This window comes from Melopsittacus undulatus, chromosome 4 (assembly GCF_012275295.1).
Source record: "Melopsittacus undulatus isolate bMelUnd1 chromosome 4, bMelUnd1.mat.Z, whole genome shotgun sequence".
In the NCBI taxonomy this organism is placed as follows: Eukaryota; Metazoa; Chordata; class Aves; order Psittaciformes; family Psittaculidae; genus Melopsittacus; species Melopsittacus undulatus.
In genome coordinates, this window is record NC_047530.1 from 84,427,589 (window position 1) to 84,449,035 (window position 21,447).

General features: G+C 38.9%; 1 protein-coding gene across 1 annotated transcript in view; it reads right to left on the reverse strand.

The window, feature by feature from the left end:
- SLC49A4 (solute carrier family 49 member 4) overlaps window positions 1-21,447 on the reverse strand; it is a 75,385-nt gene that overhangs the window by 44,532 nt on the left and 9,406 nt on the right. Inside the window, exon 2 of the mRNA XM_005154064.3 lies at window positions 6,953-7,046. Within this exon, the coding sequence (XP_005154121.2) occupies window positions 6,953-7,046 (94 nt within the window). The remainder of the gene's footprint in view (window positions 1-6,952; window positions 7,047-21,447) is intronic.

Below are 21,447 nucleotides of genomic sequence, written 5' to 3' on the forward strand. Positions count from 1 at the left end.
AGACATGGACTTACCCACTTTATACATTAGCAGATTTATTATACATTGGAGGGAACTGATACCAGTTTTGTAAAGAACATCCCCTGACTTTTCACAATCAAGTTACTACAACAGGATAGAGTTTTCCCTTTAGACTCACAAAAACAAATCCAACGAAAGAACCTTCTATTAAATAGAAACTTTTCAGGTACCTTTTAAGGCAAAGGTAGAATTAAAGCAGTCAAAATCACGCTTTATAGCAACTCAGTGCTCCAGAGTATGGGGAGAATCTGATGCAAATGCTGTTCTGCTCCTAACCTGAAGCGAGTGCAGTAAGGCTCTATACCTGGAAAAAGACTGGAAAGTGAAAAAACTCTGGGTAAAGAAATTAATTAATCTATTAAAAATAACATTCTGATAGATGAATTTCACAGAAATGCACTTCCTTTCAATATTTTCATTAAATTATATATTTATACTAAAATAGCTTTATGCCTTCTGGATATTCATGGATTGAGGCCATTAGCAATTCTTAGCTTGTTTTTGATGCATGCAACCATTGATACGCGGAGTAACTTCAAGCTGATTTTCCCCATCACTAACAAAATTTATTACAAGCAGAAAGCCTGAGTAACTGTGTGGCACATTTTCTCCAGCAATATAGTTAAAAAGAAAGAAAAAAAAAACAACTTAAAAATGTGCTTTTGACCATTTTCATCAGGAACTGGGCTCCTGTTTCACCATCTGTACAAACCATGGCCTCAGCACAGCTGGCCACATTATTATGGGAGCGGACTTGGAGAGGACCACAGCATCTCCCAGGCATCCCAGCCTCATCCGTCTTTTCCCACATTTACAATGGTCTGAAAAACAGTGAGTTTTGGGTTTAAATATAAAAGGATTGGAAAACCAGTTACTCCAAAACTGTCATTACTGAAAGCCAGTGAAGAGCATGACAAGGACTTGTACTGAGAGAAAGCAGCTACCTCAGGTCAAGACCTGATATCTCTGTTAGATGTCCTGACAGAGGAAAGGGACACAGCGGGCGTACAGCAAGACCCCTGGCAGTATGGTGACAGATCCACTCACATCCTTACAGCACCACACCATGTTATTGTGCAACCATCGCAAATGTCACATGGATGAAAAGAGAGTTTCTTCCCTTAAAGCTTTATCCAAGTTTTGAGGATGAAGGCACATAAATTCAAAGCTGCTTTTTGGATTTTTATTTGTTTAATTAAAATTTGTTGGTTTTTTTTTCTTTTAAAGCTAATTTACTTCACAAACCCATTATTAAAAGAAACCGTCTTTAAAGCAACACTAATGGAGACACACTCATCAAATATTAACAGCCCCAAAATAAACAGCATTGCTGTAAACACAAAGTAGGCAATTACATTATGGGCTAATGAGGCAAAGCATACTCAAACAAGTTATCAAGGAAAGGTTCAATGACTGCCTGCTATCAGAGCTGCCATTGGAGAAAGCTGATGGCAATTACTTAGCACAAGGCAGGTTCTAAGTAGGATTTTTTTAGTACAAGAGTAGGAGTGTACAGAAGGTACAGCAAATTAGGGAATGAGATAAACACGACCTATTTAAACATTCCTGAGCAATTTTTCTTTGGCCAGTGAAAGAGGGTGTTTTGATTGCAACTTTGATATGAATTCAATTAATATGAATTCTTCTTCAAGGACAGAAGTTAGCCACCAGAACACGAATCACAAGACTAAGGCAAAGAGCTCAACATGATTAAAAAAATTAAAAGCTTTCTACAGCTGAGTATAACACCTTCCATCACAAGATGTGTAGCTTGGGCAGCAGCAGGCAAGACCCCTGGGCAGCCAGGGGGACACTTAAGCACCCCCCAAATCCACTACTACCATTGACAGATAAGCAAAGCAGGAAAAAATCGTTGCCACTTAGGGCAACAACCCACAGGACCTCTCATCTGAAACAGCAGCTTTGGAGCAGAGTTTAAAAAATAAAACCTGTGTATAAGATAAAGCTGGTGGAGATGATAAAAACAAGCTAAACTGTTAAGTTACATGGGTATGAAAATTAAATATTCCCCATGAGAACCTATCTGTGAATGACCTGCTGCCTTTTTTCTTCATTTACCTCTTTTTCAGATACTAGGGATTAACCCAGCTCGGCTTTCTCCCAGCACTGCAGTCAAAGTACAAATCAGCAACTGCCATCAGTACCAGTCACGTGATTCATGTTAACTTCTTCTTCCTACACTTACTGGGCTACACCATACAAATAGGTATGTTTATTCATCTCTTTACCCCCAGTACCACGCTTTAGATTAAATGCTTTTTTCATTCACTTCCCCAGTGGGTTAGAGAGCTCCCAAGTTGCATCACACTCTGTCTTTATTCCTTAGAGGCAGAGCCTTCTACCATCCTCTTCTAAAAGAGCTTTTTCATCCCCTGGAACACTTTGTTCCCTCTTCTTCACAGCTGCTCCAGTCTGGGGTATGATTTTTGAGCATGTAAATGTGTTGAGTATTGACAGGGAATTTAAGAATCCTAGTGTGTCTTGTCTTTACTGGAATTGCCTCTTCTGGGGTGCCCCTTTCCATTTTTTGTGCAAGGGAATGGTGGCTCATGGTTGCTTTAGGATTAGAAAACACAAATAATAAGATGACCCCCTATCATTGTCCAGGTTTTCAGGGATGAAAAAGACAAAACATGGAACTATTAAAGAATAAGTCTAACAAGAATAAAAAACAAACTAGGTTGTAACTACCTAACAGAAACAAAATGTACTAAAAATGTGGTAAGAGTGAATTTTCAAATATAATAAATGGAAAATATAACATCAATATATGGGAAAATATCCTAAGAAGTAGTATTACTAAACACAAAAAGTTGTTTACAGAATCTAAATTACTGGTGTGACCCCATAAATGATTCCATAAATAACTGCCCTGTTTCCACTGTCATTTGCCATGTTATTGTTTTGCTTGCTTCCCAGCAAATGTTTTTATGGGATTTATTGCCAAGGAGCACCCTCTCACTGCCTGACTCAAGGTCCTCAGTAACTACTTCACTGTTGTGAAATCTAACGTGAAGGCCAAACACTACCAGCTCACTGCATACCACATTGTAGTAAACTGCTTGATATATTCAATACAAATGACAAATTACGTGACATTCTTTACTTCCATGTCTTTAATTATCCTGTCTTTCAAAACATTTTAAGAAGTCTTACATCACAGAGTCAGTCTTGAAAGCCACAAATTTATGGCTATGTGCTGATTTCATCATTTATTTCCTTCTTTCTTGTAAGTTTCAGCTCACACAGCTTTTTGCCTAGATTTATTATTTTACAGTCATATGGAAGACATAGGATGTTTGTGTGTCTACCTGTAAATACAGAATATGAGATAAATATGAAGTGTTATATGGGGGGCACCAATCCTGATTTTGCCTATAAAAAATGGCTTCCTAGTAATGTTAATGTTGAGGATTAAAAAAAGAAATTCTAAAGTAGTCCAACAAAAATATTCACTTAGCACCAAGCAACAGTCAAAAAGGAAACAACTGGACAAAACACATCAAAAAGCATTAGTGATGCTCTTGTGATCTTCAGGGAAGGGAAGAAGGTACAAGTTCAGGAATGGGTAAGTTGATAGCATGTTTTTTAATGTTCTATATAAGTTACATTAACTATGAAAGTTAGAATGAAAGAAAATTAGAAAGGAGTCATAATTTGAGCCTTAACTTTAAAAAGTCCAATTCATTGCCTCATATCTGGCACATCTGACAAACCCAGAAGTACATGGTACGTAAGAAAAACTCTTTTTAACCTCAACATCTGTATGATATACACAGTAACCTCACAGGTTAGTGGGCTAGAGAGGAAAGCAGGTAGGTAAGCACATTACTACTCCATGTATAGGATGGTTCCTCAATCTCACATGCTAGTCCATACTTCCACAGTTTCACTATGCACACCCACTTCAGCCTTCACTGAATTTATGCAGTTCTAGCATTGATTCCCAGTACAGTTTTAGGTCACACACTGGCAGAGAACAAAAATTCACCATAAGGAACAGCTGCTTCAAAAGACACAAATACGCAGCCTCAATTTTCCCTCATGAAAGTCACGCATATACACAAGCATCAAGTGAACTGAAACGAGAGGTTAAGGTTTGTGTTTAAAACATGACTCAGAGAACTTGAGATAGTTTAAGTCTGCTGCTACACACTAGAGCCAAAAGAATAATTACAGACTAGAAAGGAGCTGAAGAACACACTTGAGTATTACAGGTCTGCGTGAGATAAGGTGCATAAAGCAGTCAGGATTAAATGTCAGTCTTAATGGTGATTTCTTTATGTCTGTGATTGCTCTGATAGGCAATGGGCTTTAGTAGCTTTCCTTAATGTTAAATTACAAGAGCTGAGGGAGCAGAGATAGCTACAAAGTAGGCAAAAAAAACCCAACCAAACCTAAACCTGACAAACCTCATGAACATTCTTGTAATTTTATGTATCTTAACTGACATAATTGCCCCATTGAAATCCTTTGGTATATTACTGCAGATTACCTAGGGACTGAAGGAACATACTACAAAGCATGCAAAAGCATTTAAAGAAATTCCAGTTACACTGGCTTCTGAAATGCTCCAGTATTAGCCTGTGCATGATCTTGTACATCCGGTTCTGTAATGCTCAAACTGTTGTAATAACACCTATACACATTCAGAGTAAGTGCACAGTTTAGTGCACAGACAGTTGTTGCTAATGCATTAAGCAGTAACGTTAATCTCGAAAAATATTATTTTATTTGGTACCATGCTTCATGTAATTAATAAAAAATGGCCTTCAGCCTTAGCTCTCAAAACAATGGAGGTTACCTGGTATAATATCACACAGTCTGTACAATTATTTACAATGTCTCAAGAAACATTCATAGAACAGATCATTCACTGAAAAACATCCTTTTGCTTCATGCAGTTAGCTGTAATTAATTCTCTGTAGATTTTTAACCAAACTATAAAAGATCAAACGACTTTCCTCAGGTACAGCTGCAATTCTTGAAAATTTCTCAAGATGATGCATATTTTCACATCATGAATAAATGAAATTAACAACCTTTTCCAGCAGGATTCTGCTCATGCTCTTTTTTCTTTTCCTTATATGGCTTTCAATAAAATGTATCATCATATTTTATTTCATCAGACTCTATACAGTCCACAGCCTGTCTTTTCTTTGAATGTTTCTCCTTACACATTTATTTCATTGTTCTCCTAGGTCTCCTCACTGCAGTTACACCAGAAAACCTGAAAACCTTGCTTAAAGGTGATCAGAACATGTGGAAATTCGCCTTCCCATTCCCCAGATGATACCTCACATTTGAGCCTCATTTGGGAATTTTTTCTTGGGTTGTTACTTGTCTCCATCTTTGTTTTGGTAAAGCCTAGGGCAGCACAAATCTTAAGTGAAAAGCCACATAAGACATCAAATTTCATTCAACTCATCTGGCCCATTAAAAAAAATAAAAATATATATTTCATCCAAGATTGGTCAGAACAGATGACCTGGATGTTGAGTAGCCCTTTGCATCTTCAGAAAAGGTAAAGTAAGGGCACAATGTGGACAACTCTTCCTGACCACCTTAACAGTACATTTTTGCCTTTAAAGGGTCACTGTGAACGGTAGCATAATATGGTTAGTTCAGCCTCCCCGCTCATGAAGTCCTTGAACATTACATTGAAATCAGCAGCTGGCATCAGGAGCACCTGGGGTGTTCCCTTATCCTTATACTTTCTTATACTTAAGACACAAAACTGCATCCCCTCTACTTGCCAAACTGCATTTAGTTTTATTAAGTCATTCATAACATACTCGGTACTTACTCCTGACTAGGGCTAGCTTTACAATCAATGCATTTATTACATTCTCTTATTCTTCTCTGTGAACCATTTCCTTTGGTAACCCTTTATCCATGGTACCCAGTCATCTGCCTTCTACTTCACACCAAGCATTTTCTTTCTTAACTTAAAGGTTTCCAAAATGATTTTCAGGGTAGGGGTAGACAATACTAAGGGGAAAAGAGGAACATTCTGAGATAATACAAGGACTGCCTAGAAGCTGATTAGAATTTAGGGAGAGGAACTAAACACAGAAACCTCTTCTAAGTAAGTTCTTACTGCTTACATGTTATTCAAGAATAACTAGTGAAGAGCTAGTACTACTACTGTCTTTAAAGAAGCAGAAAAATGTAGCAATGCCTGTACTTCCTCCTTTAGCATGAGGAAAAAGAAAGTTAAGAGAACAAGTAATGATCCATATCCTCTGGCTGTATAAACTGAGTGCAACACCTGCACTTACTGAGGATTCCCAGGTTCAGGATATGTTGACAGGACAATTGAATTGTTTGGATTGTGTGATTTTTAGGAAGGAATCTGTATCACAAACTCTTACATTGCATGTGTATACAAGTCATTCATTTCAACCACAGAGAAGTACAAGGCTGCTTTGGAATACAGACTGAAGAAACTACATGAAAAAGCCCATTTTATGTAAATTCATCTGTCTCACTGCACATTCCCATACAACCAATATGAGAAACATGAACTAATTATATAACATTTGCATAGAAATTACATAGTTTGAGGTTCTGTAGCATGATTCCCTGTGTGATCTCAGGCCAGTTTCTGAACCTCTCCAAATCTCTGCTCATTGTTTGCAAAACAGATTAAGATTAGTTATGCGGGATGGGGTGAGACTTAATTAACTCAAGTTTATAAAGAGCGTTCTGATCTTCACATTCTATGTAGAAGAACTAGAAAAATACATTTAAGAAGCAAAGAAGCATGTAAGCCCACGTCTACACAATAAACATTTGGCGTATCAAACTGATGCAGAAAAATTGTACTAACATTTCTCTGCAGAAGCAACAAAAATTGCATTAGCAGACAGCAAAAAATATGTATATTAAAAATAACTAATTCACTTACTTCTTCCTAATTTCTAGGTCTGAAACTGGAACACATCTCAGGCCAGCTCCCAATACCATGAGGGATGATGTTAGTAACACAGTTACCCTCAGACCTAGGAAGAAAAAACAACAGTATGTTAGACGTTAAGTCTGCAATGTTACAAAACCAATATTGCCTAAATATATATATTTACATGCAGTCTCACAGAAGTAATACATATCTCTTTCATATCACAACTTTGGTGTTGATATTAATTACAAATAAATTATGAAACCCTGTGTTATTTCCTATACTTAATACTCCAGAATTACAAAGGCTTACTTGTAGCATACTATTGCACAGGACTGTACTGAAAATCTTACACAAATTCTTGGAAGTGGAAGGTAAGAATAAAAGTATCATCAAAACGTACAATATTCCCTTTAGCAGTAATTCTGTCAGGAATATGCTCCAGTGTGTGATCTGAAATCTAGGAAGATCCAATGACGAATCTGTACATTCTTTTCCAACTACTTAATTAACACAGACACAGCACTGTTATTATTTTCTTCCATAATGCCGGTATCCATTTCTTCTTGAAGAAATAACCATTTATTCAGGGTAAAAGAAAGTGCAAGTTATTTTCTTTTTCCAGTCCTTGCAATTAGGCCAGGTTTTCGCTGTGCTCAGCTCAAATATAGTTGCAAATGAAGTACATCAGAAAAAGCTACAATTGACTGATGCCTTGGATATGTTTTTTCCTCATACTGCAATTCTCAACTGAGAAGCATTTAGATTAGAAACAGCTTTATCTTAGTGCTGCAGTTCCTTTGCCAGCAGTTTACTTGCTGCTGCTAAGGTGTTTCCATCAGCAGCAAACAAAAAGAGAAAGGTGAGAGCTGAGAGGCTTAACCTCCAGAATCTTGTAAAACACCAAAACTATAAATATGCACAATTAAAAACCACTGATACAGCGTATATCTGTGAAGTTGGAAAACTGAAACAATTTCACAGCAACAAACAGAAAATAAAGGGCTTCTGTGTTCTTAGCGGAACATAATAAAAACAATTAAGTGATAACAAACACCCAGCTTCTCTAAGGTTCAGATGAAACTAGTAACTACCCAAAACACAGACAAATAAACAAGTTCCTACAATAATGCACTTAACAAAGAAACAATTTCTATTCTTTCTAAACCTGCCAATTTTCAGAAGTGTTTCCTCTATGTTAATGACTCCAGTAATCAGTACAATTCAACCAGTAGTCACATTAAATATTTTGTCTCTATGTGAATTTAATGCGAGTTTTAGAGCATGTATTTTTCTAAAGTGAAATTTTAAAGTACAAGACACCTCTTGCTCTTATTGCAACAGCTCTTAGTGAACTTCACTCATGCTGGACACTGCACAAACCAAACTGAAGAATGCTTCTCTCAAACAACCTAACCCAAGACAATCCAAATAAAAAGGATACAGGTTGCCTGAAATACAAATATGACTTCCTTTGGTATGGATTAGTCATTAACAAAAGGAATGCTACCTTCAGTCCTGCAACTCTGGACACCTCATCCCTGATGCCCTGGAGAAGTATCATCAGATGAGAAGATTTGTTTCCTTGAAGGATTCCCAACACCCACCCAGACTTGCTTGTCTTTGTGCTCCACCAGCACATGTTGCTGTTAAACTGGTTTTTCAAGTGTGTGTGTGTGTGTGTGTGTGTGTGTGTGTTCAAAGAGACCTAACTAAATGCCTGGGCAACACAGCTGTTCAAATCTTCATGTTCTCCTTGTTTTCTTGGCCACCACATGAGCTTTCATGCCATGCTTAACCTCATATTACCATGCTGTGTATATTGTGGGCCTAATTATTTCTATCAGGATCGTGTATGCGATGTTCTTGCCTTTTCTCCTGGGAGATAAGTCTCTGTTAGCATTGCTTTTGTGCAGAATGAGAACTTGTGCAAAATGAGAAATAGAATTTTATTGATGGAAAAAAAATCAAAACACAAGTCTTTCAACTGAAAAATCTGTGAAGTTTTCCATTTGGAAATGCTGCTATAATGTTACAGGAAAGCTCTAGTAACATACATATCACCTTATTTTCCAGATAAACCACAGTCTTTTTTAATTACAAAGCACAGCATGTCCTGCCTTTCAGGAGACACAAGGACGGAGACAGCCTAGAGGTCCTGCTCATGGGGTACCACAGGATGCCCAGGCCAGGTGCAAGTCCAGGGCACAACACTAAGCAGGTATTATAAAGAAATTTAATCACCACAGGAAATATATGGAATGTTTCCAAATAAAAAAAAAAACCAAACTTCTATTTTATTTTTAATTTTTAAAAATATCCCCCAAACAAAAAAAAGACAAAACAAAAAAAGGAAAAAAAAAAAAAGTTTTCATTTAAATCTGCAGAAAAGTTTCCTAAGAAAAACAACACACAATTCAGTGAAAACCAAATTGGATGCTGAAGCTTTACCCCAGCCCTAAATTTAAGCTTATCTTTAATGTCAACCTTATATGTCTGGCAATTTCAGAATATAATTACCAGTTGAAGCCTCACAATCATATGTATCATTTGATCTCTTCAAACATTCTTTGAAGACCTTGTCTTGAACACTATACACTGTAATGCACCATTTTAAAATGTTTTGATTGCACAGGTTATACTTTTACCTTTTTTTTACACACCCCTAAAAATTCTTTCAGTTAAAGCTCCATGTTGAAAATGATGACACCAAAGTGAAAAAGGAAGACTGTCAGACAAGCAGCGTTAGACATTTTATTTGCTAATTACATGATGTATTTCTACCCTCTAAGCACCTTCCTCTTTCATTTTGCTTCACATTGTAACTCTCTGAATCTCCCCTCCTTTCCACCTTTGTTAGAAATTGGTCTTTAATAGTACTTTATAACTATTCCAATATTTTTGCTTTGAGCATTGCAGTGATCCTTAATCTGAATTGGACAACTTGTATTACTCTACAAGGCGCACACGAGTGTTTCAGATATCAGTATACGTCATGGGGACAGTAAGTCTAAGTAATCAACCTAGCCCGACAAAAAAGCCCACGAACCTCACAAGAAATTATTTCTCTATTTTAAGAGATCCAAACAATTTATACAATCAAGATTCTGAGTAGATGTAGTTAACTTCATTAATTTCACCCTGCAAATGCAAGAGATAAGGAGACAGGGAGTGATGTGCACTACAGTTTACTAAAATCCACAATCCAGTCCCCTTCCATCAGAGGATTTCTGACACATGGCTGGAAAGGGAATAAAGTCTTTTAAATGGATTTTCTGCCAATGGAGGAAGTTGTCTGTTCTCTGGGGCCTTCCTCATCAGCTGCTCATTCCCACCCTGTTCTTGCAGGAGTTCTCTGGGTCCCCCAGGTGGCACTGACTGTTGAGCGAAATGTGGCTTTCAGAACGGCCAAACAGCATTTGACAGCAACAGAAAAGTCTGAGCAAGCCACAGAAATTGAGTCAGCAATAAGAAGACATAAATTACCATTTATGAGTGAAACAGCCAATATTGTTCAACTGCTTAACCCTCCTGTGGCTAATAATACAGTTTGCTTTACAACTTCAGCTGCCCATGCTGCATTTTCTAGGTTTTATTTATTTTTAAAGCAACTACCCCCAAACTCCTGCCACTATTAGAGATTTAACACAAACTCTCAACCCACAATCCTCTTAACTCTCCTGAAAAAATCACACCATTTTAATCTTGACAACACCATATTGTATTAGTAAGCTTTAATGATTACCTGTATCAGCAGGATATGCTGATCCGATCTGGCCTCAGGGACACTTATAGCTGGCCCACTAACTTCCTTTCCCCTCAGCTGCTCAGAAAGCAGCTGCTGCACACACACCATGTGATGAACCCAGGGTTCCCACCACACACAGCCCAATGCAGAAAGCAAGCAAAACCCAACTACGCTACACGGCCTCATGCAACAGCAGAAGGCAGTGGCTGCCAGTGCACCCAGCGCCTCATCAGCTCCCCCACAGCAACATCAAGCAACAGCATCCCATATGTGGGTGTTGCATTCCCCGAAATTCTTCCAGCACACCTTACTTTCAAGATGCATCTCGAAGCACATTAAAGGAAAATGCATTCCTCCCCCACTGCGTTACTGACTTGGAAAAACCAGCAAGTGATTTATTATGCCTAGTTTAATAAGGAATTTAATAAAAGATGTTGCACAGCTACAATCAACTCCTCATTCCAACTATTTATCAGTCTGTCTTTCAGAAAAAGAACATGATTAAAATGCTTAATGCTTTTGTGAGCTTTTGTGAAGTATGACCATTCCTTCTCTCACTTGTCAGCCATTACCACAAAACACGTGACTCACAGACTGTAAAAACCTGTAAAACCCAAAAACTTACACAAAACACACATTCAAGTCAAAGTTTTTTTCCCATCGAGAACTGCAAGTTTCTATTTCTGCTGGGAAGTTTCTATTTCTGCTGTCTAGTGGCAACAAACTCCCTGTGCATCCCCCCTGGCTGAGGCCAGCATACAGAAGCAGCCCAGATACTTCTACAGACCCATGAAGAGCAACACAGTTCTAGTTCAGAGCATCACAAATGGCAGGTATTGTTTGGGCTTGGTTTCCACATCTCTGCAATGATCTTACAGGGAGAAGTCCAGCTGGATGTGCAGAACCTTTTTGCTAAGACTAATGGAGGAGGAAAGGCTCTCAGATGCAGGAAACCCTACTCTCAGATGCAGGAGCATTTGAGGGGTTTCCTTCCTTCAGCTGCAGATACCAAAATAAGTTCTCGCAAATATGGCCTACAACAAGGCCCTGATTAGAAACGAGTGACATCAGCCTGCTGTGCATTTTCAGTTTTTAAAGACCAGGCTGGAAGCCAGAGCAGTCTCTTCTGACACAGAACTGAGAGCATTTCCTTAACTACTCTACTATTATATTGACTAACCTATATCTAGCTAAATATAAAAGATTATAAAATCCTCTTAACCCACACATACCAGAAAATAAACCCCTCAAATTTCAACAGCCATTACAATAATTCACTGTGAAATTGTGCTTTCCCTTTCAATTTAAAGCAAGTTCAGTTTTCAAACAAATTCTTACTTTGTCTTTCTTGACAAAACAAAGCACAGGTATTTATACTTCTACAAAACACAACCTTTACCTTCAGTTTCAGTAAGCAAAGGACCAAGCTCCAAGTCTTTTGCAATTTTTCTTTGGTCCTGGAAGTGGTTTTGTGTCTTGGCTAAATACCCTCCTTATTGTTCAAGCACCCTTTTTTATATGAATTTCCTGGTGGGATGCCAATTCTCCATATCATAGGTCTGTTTCTCTTGCTCCTTAATGCGTACCTTTACATTTAGATGTAATAAATTGCTTGATTAAACAATAAATAAAATAAAATAAATATATAATATTAAAATATAAATGACAAATATGTAAAAATAAAAAAAAGCTTGATTAAACAGCTGACTTTGTCAGGGAATGCTGAAAGCTCTGGACAAAACTTTGTCCTTCATCATTATCTAATGCTCCAGAAATCTTTGCATTTTAAATGTAATTCTAGCAAAATTATACTTACAGCTGCACCATTTAACCTCATAAGATCAGTGATTTTGTCACCATTAAAATACCAAAAAGAAATTGCTACCTTTCTACTAAACACATTGAATAAAACTTCCATTGTGCCTATACTTTGCCAAATTGACTACTGTCATTATGGAGGATAAGCAGCAACCCTGTTTCAGAAGACGCATCCTTGCATCAAGCAATACATTTCTCAAAAGAAAAGTTCCTTTTCACTGATGTGAAAAGACTTCATAACTGAAATGTGATCCCAATCTTTCAAGTTTGTTCTGTGTGTTAGCAGAAAAATGAGTACATCATGTCTGCCTTGGATTCCACAAAGGCACTTGATTGCACAGGAGCATAAATTGTGTTTGGAAACTCAATAGAAAATAAATACATTCTCAAAAATAGGAGCAGCTACCCTCAGAAGCAAGGCAAATTAGGAACCAAATGCAAAAGACTGCATGCAAGAAGAACAACTACCAGGTCATATGTAGCTAATCAAAAATTACTCTTAGCTTGATGGCCAGGATATCACGTGGTGCTATTAAGAATAACCTGGATCACCCTTTCTCTCTGACTATACGAGGCTGATGCTTCTGTTATTACCCTGTCTTCCATAAGATGTATTTTTAAAACAAATTGAAGCCAATTGTTTACATCCATTCACCTGGCTTTATGCAGCACTGCCAAAACAGCATCCAAATCTCAACTGAAATGGTTTAGGACTTGAGTTGGTTTGTTGTGGCATTTTTTTGTTTGATTTGCATTTTTTTTTTGACTGAAAATGAATGCTCTGCTAGACAAGTGACAGCATCCTTCTGGTATCAAATAATAAGAACCCAGCTCTACCATACACAATCCATCTGAAATTTATCAGACCCAAAGCCACATTTCAATCCCCAGTCTTGTTTAGGATATAAAAATCAGATCTTTTCCTGTACAAATCCTACAGTGAAACCCAGTTTCACACTTCAGTGGATGACTGCACAGCAAGGGCAGATTCCACTAGACACTGTGATCCAATTTCTGACATAAATAGTAGGCAGACTGAGATCCCCAGACAAAATATATACTAGAAACCTCTTGAAACATACATATAGCAGGTAATGATCTTCAAAGGGGCAATTCCTCTTTATATCTTACAGTGGTTGTGACTAAATCTGTCAGCAATAGCTGTCAATTAACACCCAGGCTATCAGGAGGAGTTTGAAATTTCTTATATATTAATTTATTTGCAAATCCTAAATTTGAGAAAACAAACTTTTTATGCATGAATATAGCAACTTCAAGCAAAATAGTACCTGTGGTTTGACACTGACTTTTTTATCAGGACCAGAAATTCAGAAGAACCAATATCCCAGGCGTGTCATCACCAGCAATGTAGGGGAACACACAGTAAAATTCTTGCATCAAATTTAGCCAGCCAAGTGTTTCAGAGAGAAGACACTCATTTTGAGAGACACTCATTTTGAGGGAAATGACTGAACATGAGTATCAACTAAAACAGATATAGAAGATGCCAGGACATAACTGTGAGAAGCAAAGCTAAATATAACACAGTTGACAATTATGACAATCACACAACCATTCTGCAATTCCTGAGTTTCTGCACCTTTCTCTATGTCCATCCTAACTGTAAGGAAACCAAGACACTTAAATATTCACACTATTAAACCACATCACTCACTCCTGGTTTGTATTGTAAACACTATTCCTGTTTATAGTTTTTTTCTTCCTCTCTATCCCTCTCCCAACAGTCATGAAAACATATTAAAATCCATACTTTTCTGTTTAGATATAAGAATATGACTGCACTTCTTAGAAAGGATAACAAGCTATTACAACCATGTCAAAAGGCTGCAGGGTCTTTTTGTCTCATTTGCATCAATGAGGTCAAGCCAATGTGAGCAGTAGATCCATCCTGTTTTAACATTATCCCAGCATATTAAGCACACAATCAATCTCTAAAAAAAAGGTGTCAAGGAAAATATAGCTTAATTCTGCAGCTCTCTACTCCTCTACACTTAGTTGTTACAAACTTAATGACCCAAGCTGTTCTATGGTGTCTTATAGAGTTAGCTCCACTACCACAGATTTAAACAGACGTAGTAGCAGATTATACCTGTAAAGTATTTCAGAGTTTGTGCAGCAATTTAGAAGTTTGAAACTGCATATAAAGTAGCTCAGGCTTTACGAACTGAACAGGCTTACAGTTAGCTTTTGAGTATATGAAAAGGTAGTTCACAAGTACTGAAGTTACCTTCCATATGTCAGCAAGGATTTTGAAGCACCCTATCAGTTTAATATAAACAATGGAAAAACAAATGGCAAAACATGCAGATTAAAAATCTGCACTGCAAGTTTCCACAAGCATTGTAAATTGTACTTATCAATCCAGAGACTGACATTTTGCCTGAACAGATAAAGTGCCTAGCTGAACGGTATTTACCTGGAGATCAAAACACTGATTTTAGAATTAGTTTTACGTACTTTACTAAAATATCTTCTATTCTTTAATACCATGGGGTTTGGCTTCAAAGAAGACCAATTATTTACTGATAGCATACATTTTACTGCAGAGAGCATCCACTTTATCTACAACTAATCCAAGTGCAATCAACCTTTCTTGATGCTTGCAGAGCTCCTCTGAGAAAGAACAGCACTGGCCTGGGGCAGCAGGACCTGCATCTCTCAAGATGCCTTATGAAGTTGGGCAGGCCACTTACCTTCTGCTTCACTTTTTTTTCCCCCATCTCTGCCTGATTCATTTAGGCTATAAAAACATGGAAACAGGAGCCAGTCACACCATGAAAGGCTAGTAAATCAGGTCTTCTTTTCACCTGGAGCCAGTGAAGTACTGGGATAATAAAGAGCTATTTGCATGCTTACTAAAACTGTGAAATTAATATACAAATACACTTGTATGAGTTGTTCTTTCTTCCTACTCTCAGCTCCAACATTTACCAAAACTGAAATATTTACTGAAATACTGAACATTCAGGTAAGTCACTTAATCCATCTTTGCCACGTGATAAACTGAAAATCTATGTAATGGAGTATGCATGTGCGCATGCCCGTGCCACTATGTGAATACATACAGAGATGCAGAGCAACTGACAAAATAGCCAATAATGCAGCTGTGGAATAAACCACTTCATTAATTTTAAAGCTAAATTATGGATGCTCATTAACAAGTCAAGAGAAAGCACAAGACAACAAGCATTCGCTCTAGCTCTCACTGTTGCATTTGTGGACAAACGCTGACAACCCAAGCTCTTTCAGCTCTGAACAAGGGGAGGGATGTGCCGCGGCCAGGTGGAGGGGAGAAAACACCGATACGATGTAGGTTCACAAAATGCTCCGTTTATTGATTACAAGGCTGCTCTTAATATACTGTCTTACACGCGATCACGCATTACTTGATTGGCTGCTTCACTTTGCCCACGAGGGGTACAAGCTCCACTTTGCCTCTCCTGATTGGTTTCACACCTTCGCTTCAGCTTAGCGTTACATCATGCTTCTGGCATCTTGTTATTGCGTTCCTGTTTTGCTGATCTTGACGCTTCTTCTTTTAGCCTGGGGTCAGAGGTTCACTTTCTCACAGCTTGCTGTAGGCCTGTTAAAGCGCCCATGCTTGACCCACAACATCTCCCCCTCTTTTTTCAAATAAAGCGTTAGTCATCTGCTGCATGCGTTGCATAGTACATTGTAACAAACAAGGTCCAAAAAACAAAATTAACAACATAATCATTATTGGTCCGCTAAACATCATGATTAAACTCCTTAACCAACTACTTATTCCTAACGATTTTAACCAAGAGTCTATAGGATTTGTTTCTACAGTATGTTCTTTCATATTTTCTTTAAGTTCAAACAATTTCTTGTGAATAGATTCAGAATGATCAGAAAGATTCATACAACACATGCCCAGAAGCATTCTAATGCAAAGGGGATGTGAAGCAGCTGCAGAAATAAACTGTACAGTGTTAACAGTCAAGGAGTTACACTCCCCCTTTTTTTTTTTTTTTTTTTTTTGATCAGACAAAAAGCCATTTATTGCAAAGCATTAACTCCTTATATACTATTGCTTACACACACCTACAGCAATTTGGCATATCATGGTTGGATACTTGTCTTGAAGACCCTTAGTGACTAACATATAATTGATTAAGCACAGGTGTGAGAACTTGACCTCGAACGCTTGCCAACAGTCCACAGCTCTCAGGACTCAGTGAATTCCAGCTTCTTCTTATCTTGCTTGCTTAGGCTTCCTCGGGCCTCTCACGGCCTTGCTGTATCCCTCAGAGTTATTCAGAGCTCATGTACAAAATATTCATTTTCCTGTGAAAACACTGTCTCCGCATCTCCCCCTTTTTAGTTTTACTAAAAGTTTTTTACAATTTCGTATGTCTGCTCTATCACTGCTGGACTTGTGTAACATAACAACCCACTACTCTAGGCAGCATTATTTCAGTAAGATTAGTCTGATTTGAAGTCACTTGATCCTTTATAACATGTGGCATACCAGTGAATCCTACACACCATGTAACAGGATGGAATAATTGGGATTTAACAGATGTGCTCAGTATACTTGTCCACTACCCATGGTCACACATAATAGAACAGATATTACAAAGATTTTACACAGATTTCTATCATTGCTGTTTCTTTATGTTGTTCTGTGGCTTTATACTTTTCGCTGGCAGTCAGTATGGTCCTGTTGATAGCTGTACACAGCTGGGCCTACCCTTTTTCTCCTGTATGGCTCTCTGATAACAGCGGAGGCCATCCCTCACATCAAGGTCTGGCATGGCATGTGTCCCCACCACTCTACACCTGCTGGTTGCAGCCAGCAGCGGAGCTAAAGGTTCTTCTTGGTGGCAAACACAGAGGCCAACCCAGTCTTGCCCTTGACTGTGGTAGCAGGCATGTGTTCAATCTCAGTCCTTGCACCTTGTTGTCAATGCAGAGTTTCACCTGCTTAACCCAGTAACAAGTCACTACTACAGCAAAGCACACACAGATTTACATTAGCAGAGTAACTATTACAGAGTGCATCAGCATGTTGAAGATGCTGATGACAGCGAGTGACTAACCAAAGAAACTTCTTACCAGTGGAGTTCTCCCACCCTCTTAATTTGTTCCATTACTTGCTTTATAACACTATCATAATCTTAGAATCCTTCTAGCTTTTACCTTAGCATTTTCTAGCAGCTGCTGCAAATTTGCATGTTCTAACATCTCTTTTACAAGTGACAACTCCATACAATACAAGGTATAGTTTCTTGTTAGCAACTGGCTAGTAAATACAGGTGGTTTTATACACAAAATCACAACCTCTAATAATAGCTACTTTACAAGCATGCATATTCAAGCTGTTAATTTTCAGTTGCCCTCAAGTGATGGGTTTTTTTTTTTTTTTTTTTTTTTTTTTTTTTTGGATTACACATACATATTGTCTGGAAAACAAGCTTTAAGCAATATACAGCAATATACATCAAAACTACCATCACTAATAACAGCTAGAATGAGTTATCATTACCCTTTTTTTTTTTTTTTTTTTTTTTTTTTTTAAAGTCACTCACCCTGCTTTGCACAGCTAAAACCACCGGCCTATTGGCAACTGCACTTTTGCATTAACCTTTTCTTGCCCGAAAGGTTAAACTGCTACCTGTTAAAACTTTTACATGAACCTGACAACAAAAAATATACAGAACACTGTCTGCGCTCATTACAAACATACACAGACACAGACACACACATATGGGATCCCACAAGCACACTGCACACAACTACAGTGTTTGAAACACAAAATCCAGACGATCATTGTTCCCACTACACAGTCCCACATACAGGACGTGGCACAAGGACCCTGTAAAGACTATCAGGAAACCAGCTCCGAGAAGCATCATTGCTGTGCGAGGTGGCAGGCTCAACCTTAGCGAGCGTCCCCGCAGAGGCTCTGCCTCCCTCACATCGCCTGAGGCCTGGGCTTTTTTACTGACCAAAATGCACACTCGTTCCGACACAGGTGGCCAGCCTATATCGGAAGAACTTGCCAGCAATATCTCTAAAGGTTTCCAAGGGTCGATAGAAACATGGACATACTTATATTTACCAACTTCTAGTACATGAGTATCACAGAGAGACTGTATCAAAGGAGTTGTATATGGGGTCCCAACTCCACGGTCTACTACAGGCTGCCCGATACCCCTGATAAGAGCATACAAGAGACCTTCCCATCTCAGGTGGGAAGCACATACACCACGGGAAACCGTGCAATACATCCACATCCCCCACCCATCTCACTTCTCCCTTTACAGCTACCCATTTATCATGAGGATATGGGGGATATAAATCAGGCTTCTTTTCCGGATGAATAGGCTCCAGGTCAAAAGCACCATCCAGGTCAGCATCGGCATTATCAGGCGTCAGAATCTCAGGATCAGCAACAACAAACTGATGAACATGCACAGGCTCCTTCTCGGGGTCAATAGGGCTCAGGTCGAAAGGATCGTCTTCATCCTCATCTTCAGTCTTCACAGCCATGGCAGCAACCAGCGGAGGTTTGGGGGGGAGGGTGGGGGTGGGAGGGGGGGCACGCTGGTCTCCATGATCTCATTTTTTTTTTTTTTTTTTTTTTTTTTTTTTACTTTAACGTCTCTAAAACAGTTCTCCAATTGACTGACAAACTTTTCACAGCATCATTGCCTTTCGTGGCTGCATTCCACAGCTTAACTCTTGCCCCATTCCACAAGGATATCTCAAATCCAGTAGACTCATAAATCTCTGGGTAACGTGTCTTCGACCATTTCAACATTAACTTTAGGTCTGTCTCTTTAAGGGTTGCTCCCTTCACCTTAGGAAGGACTGAAAACATCCATAAATCAGGGGCTTCTTCCTTAGTAATTTTCTCCCAAGTCTCGAGATTAAAAGCTTCACCGACTCCCACAATTCTTCCCCTATCTTACGCCATTGATCTTTGGAGAATAACTGTCCCGTATTTTCTAACAACCCCCTTCGTCGGCACCAAAATAAAAAGTCCACAAGTTCCTGTCGAGGTATCGAGTACCCTGTTTTCTTCGCTACGCATAGCACTCCTTCTATCGTAGCCTTTTCTATCGCTGATACAGCGAAACCCATCCCGAACCAGACCGCAGTCTGCCTGACTCACCGGTCAGCCGTGGCCACGTAATTTGAGCTCTTTTCCTGCCTCTCTCGGACAGCCTGCCTCTCTCGGGCAGCCGGGATCTCCACCTTCTCTCGTCCGCGGTCTCTCTCTCTCCTGGTATCACGTCGGGGTCACCAGAATGCCGCGGCCAGGTGGAGGGGAGAAAACACCGATACGATGTAGGTTCACAAAATGCTCCGTTTATTGATTACAAGGCTGCTCTTAATATACTGTCTTACACGCGATCACGCATTACTTGATTGGCTGCTTCACTTTGCCCACGAGGGGTACAAGCTCCACTTTGCCTCTCCTGATTGGTTTCACACCTTCGCTTCAGCTTAGCGTTACATCATGCTTCTGGCATCTTGTTATTGCGTTCCTGTTTTGCTGATCTTGACGCTTCTTCTTTTAGCCTGGGGTCAGAGGTTCACTTTCTCACAGCTTGCTGTAGGCCTGTTAAAGCGCCCATGCTTGACCCACAACAGGGATGCTTTTTCTTTTCTCTCCCCACTCATTTCAAGGACTCCTGATTGCACAGCAGGCTTAATTACCACACAGCTAACTACAGATCCTTACCTGTGGCAACAGAGAGGAAAAACAATCTGTCTTGTACACATCTAGCAAGGAAGATGTTCTGTCATTATCTTAGTGGTACTTCCCCACACCACCCAATGGTGCATGAAATTCTTCATTTTAAGGAATACAAAGGCATTTTGCTTTGCCACAACAGAGTATCAAGAAGCAACCATGCAGCAGGGATTGGCAGCTATAGTGCTTAGTGCATCTGTTAAGCAGGACACTAAATGCAAAGTTTCTTTTCCTTACTATCCCTGCTGCGAGCCAGGGGGAAAAAGACCCATGAGCCTCACTGACGTAATTTCCATGCAGGTCTTGTGACTTGTAGGAAAGGTCACTGGCATGAGCTTTCAATTTTCCTATGTGTGAACAGTTTCAATGCTATGTTAACATTAAAGTGCATCAGGCACTCTTTAGGGTACATAGTTCATCCTAAAAGACACCCTTTGCAGCACTGTAATGGTTCCTAAACCCATTACATTTTTTAAGGCTTCTGATCAATTCTTTTGGTTCATGTGATTAATTAAAAATATAACAACTCCACCTCTCACAAACAGTCAAAAGGGATGGTGCTCAACAAAAATAACTAAACAAAGAGCTCCTAAATGCAGTTGTAGGTCCTATATTCCAGAAAAACATCAGTAGACTTGAAAAAAGCAGAAGACCTCTCACTTTCAAAACACGTTGCTTCCTCCGGCTGAGTCATACAGATCTCCAGCTTTAAAAAGAGGAAAAATCTAAAAATTCTCTCTACTACAAATCTGCATGAGAAAGCTTAATTTGTAGCTTTTGAGGAAGTTGAGGCACTGATCACAAGCGTCTGCAGCACAATTATAGTTACAGCACAGCTATGGAGCCACAATAGCCCATGAGAACTACTAAAAAACAAAAGTATGGCAGGAAGTGATGGAATAGTTCTGAATGTCACCACTGAGAGAAAGACCACGATTTCCCTTGCCCCAGGATCATAACTAAAAAAATTCTTAAAGAAATTTGTACTAGCAAGGGGTTTGGCCTGCTCAGGTGAGGCTACACCAGGTTGCCACTGGGAAAATTCAAACAACATCCTCCAAGAAAATGTTCAAAATATTCTAATGAAGAATCACCAAAATACCATGTTCCTTAAATTTACTCCTGCTCATCTCAGTACTGACCTTGGGTTTAGGGGGGAAGGGGAGTGTTTTTAAACAAATATTTTATATT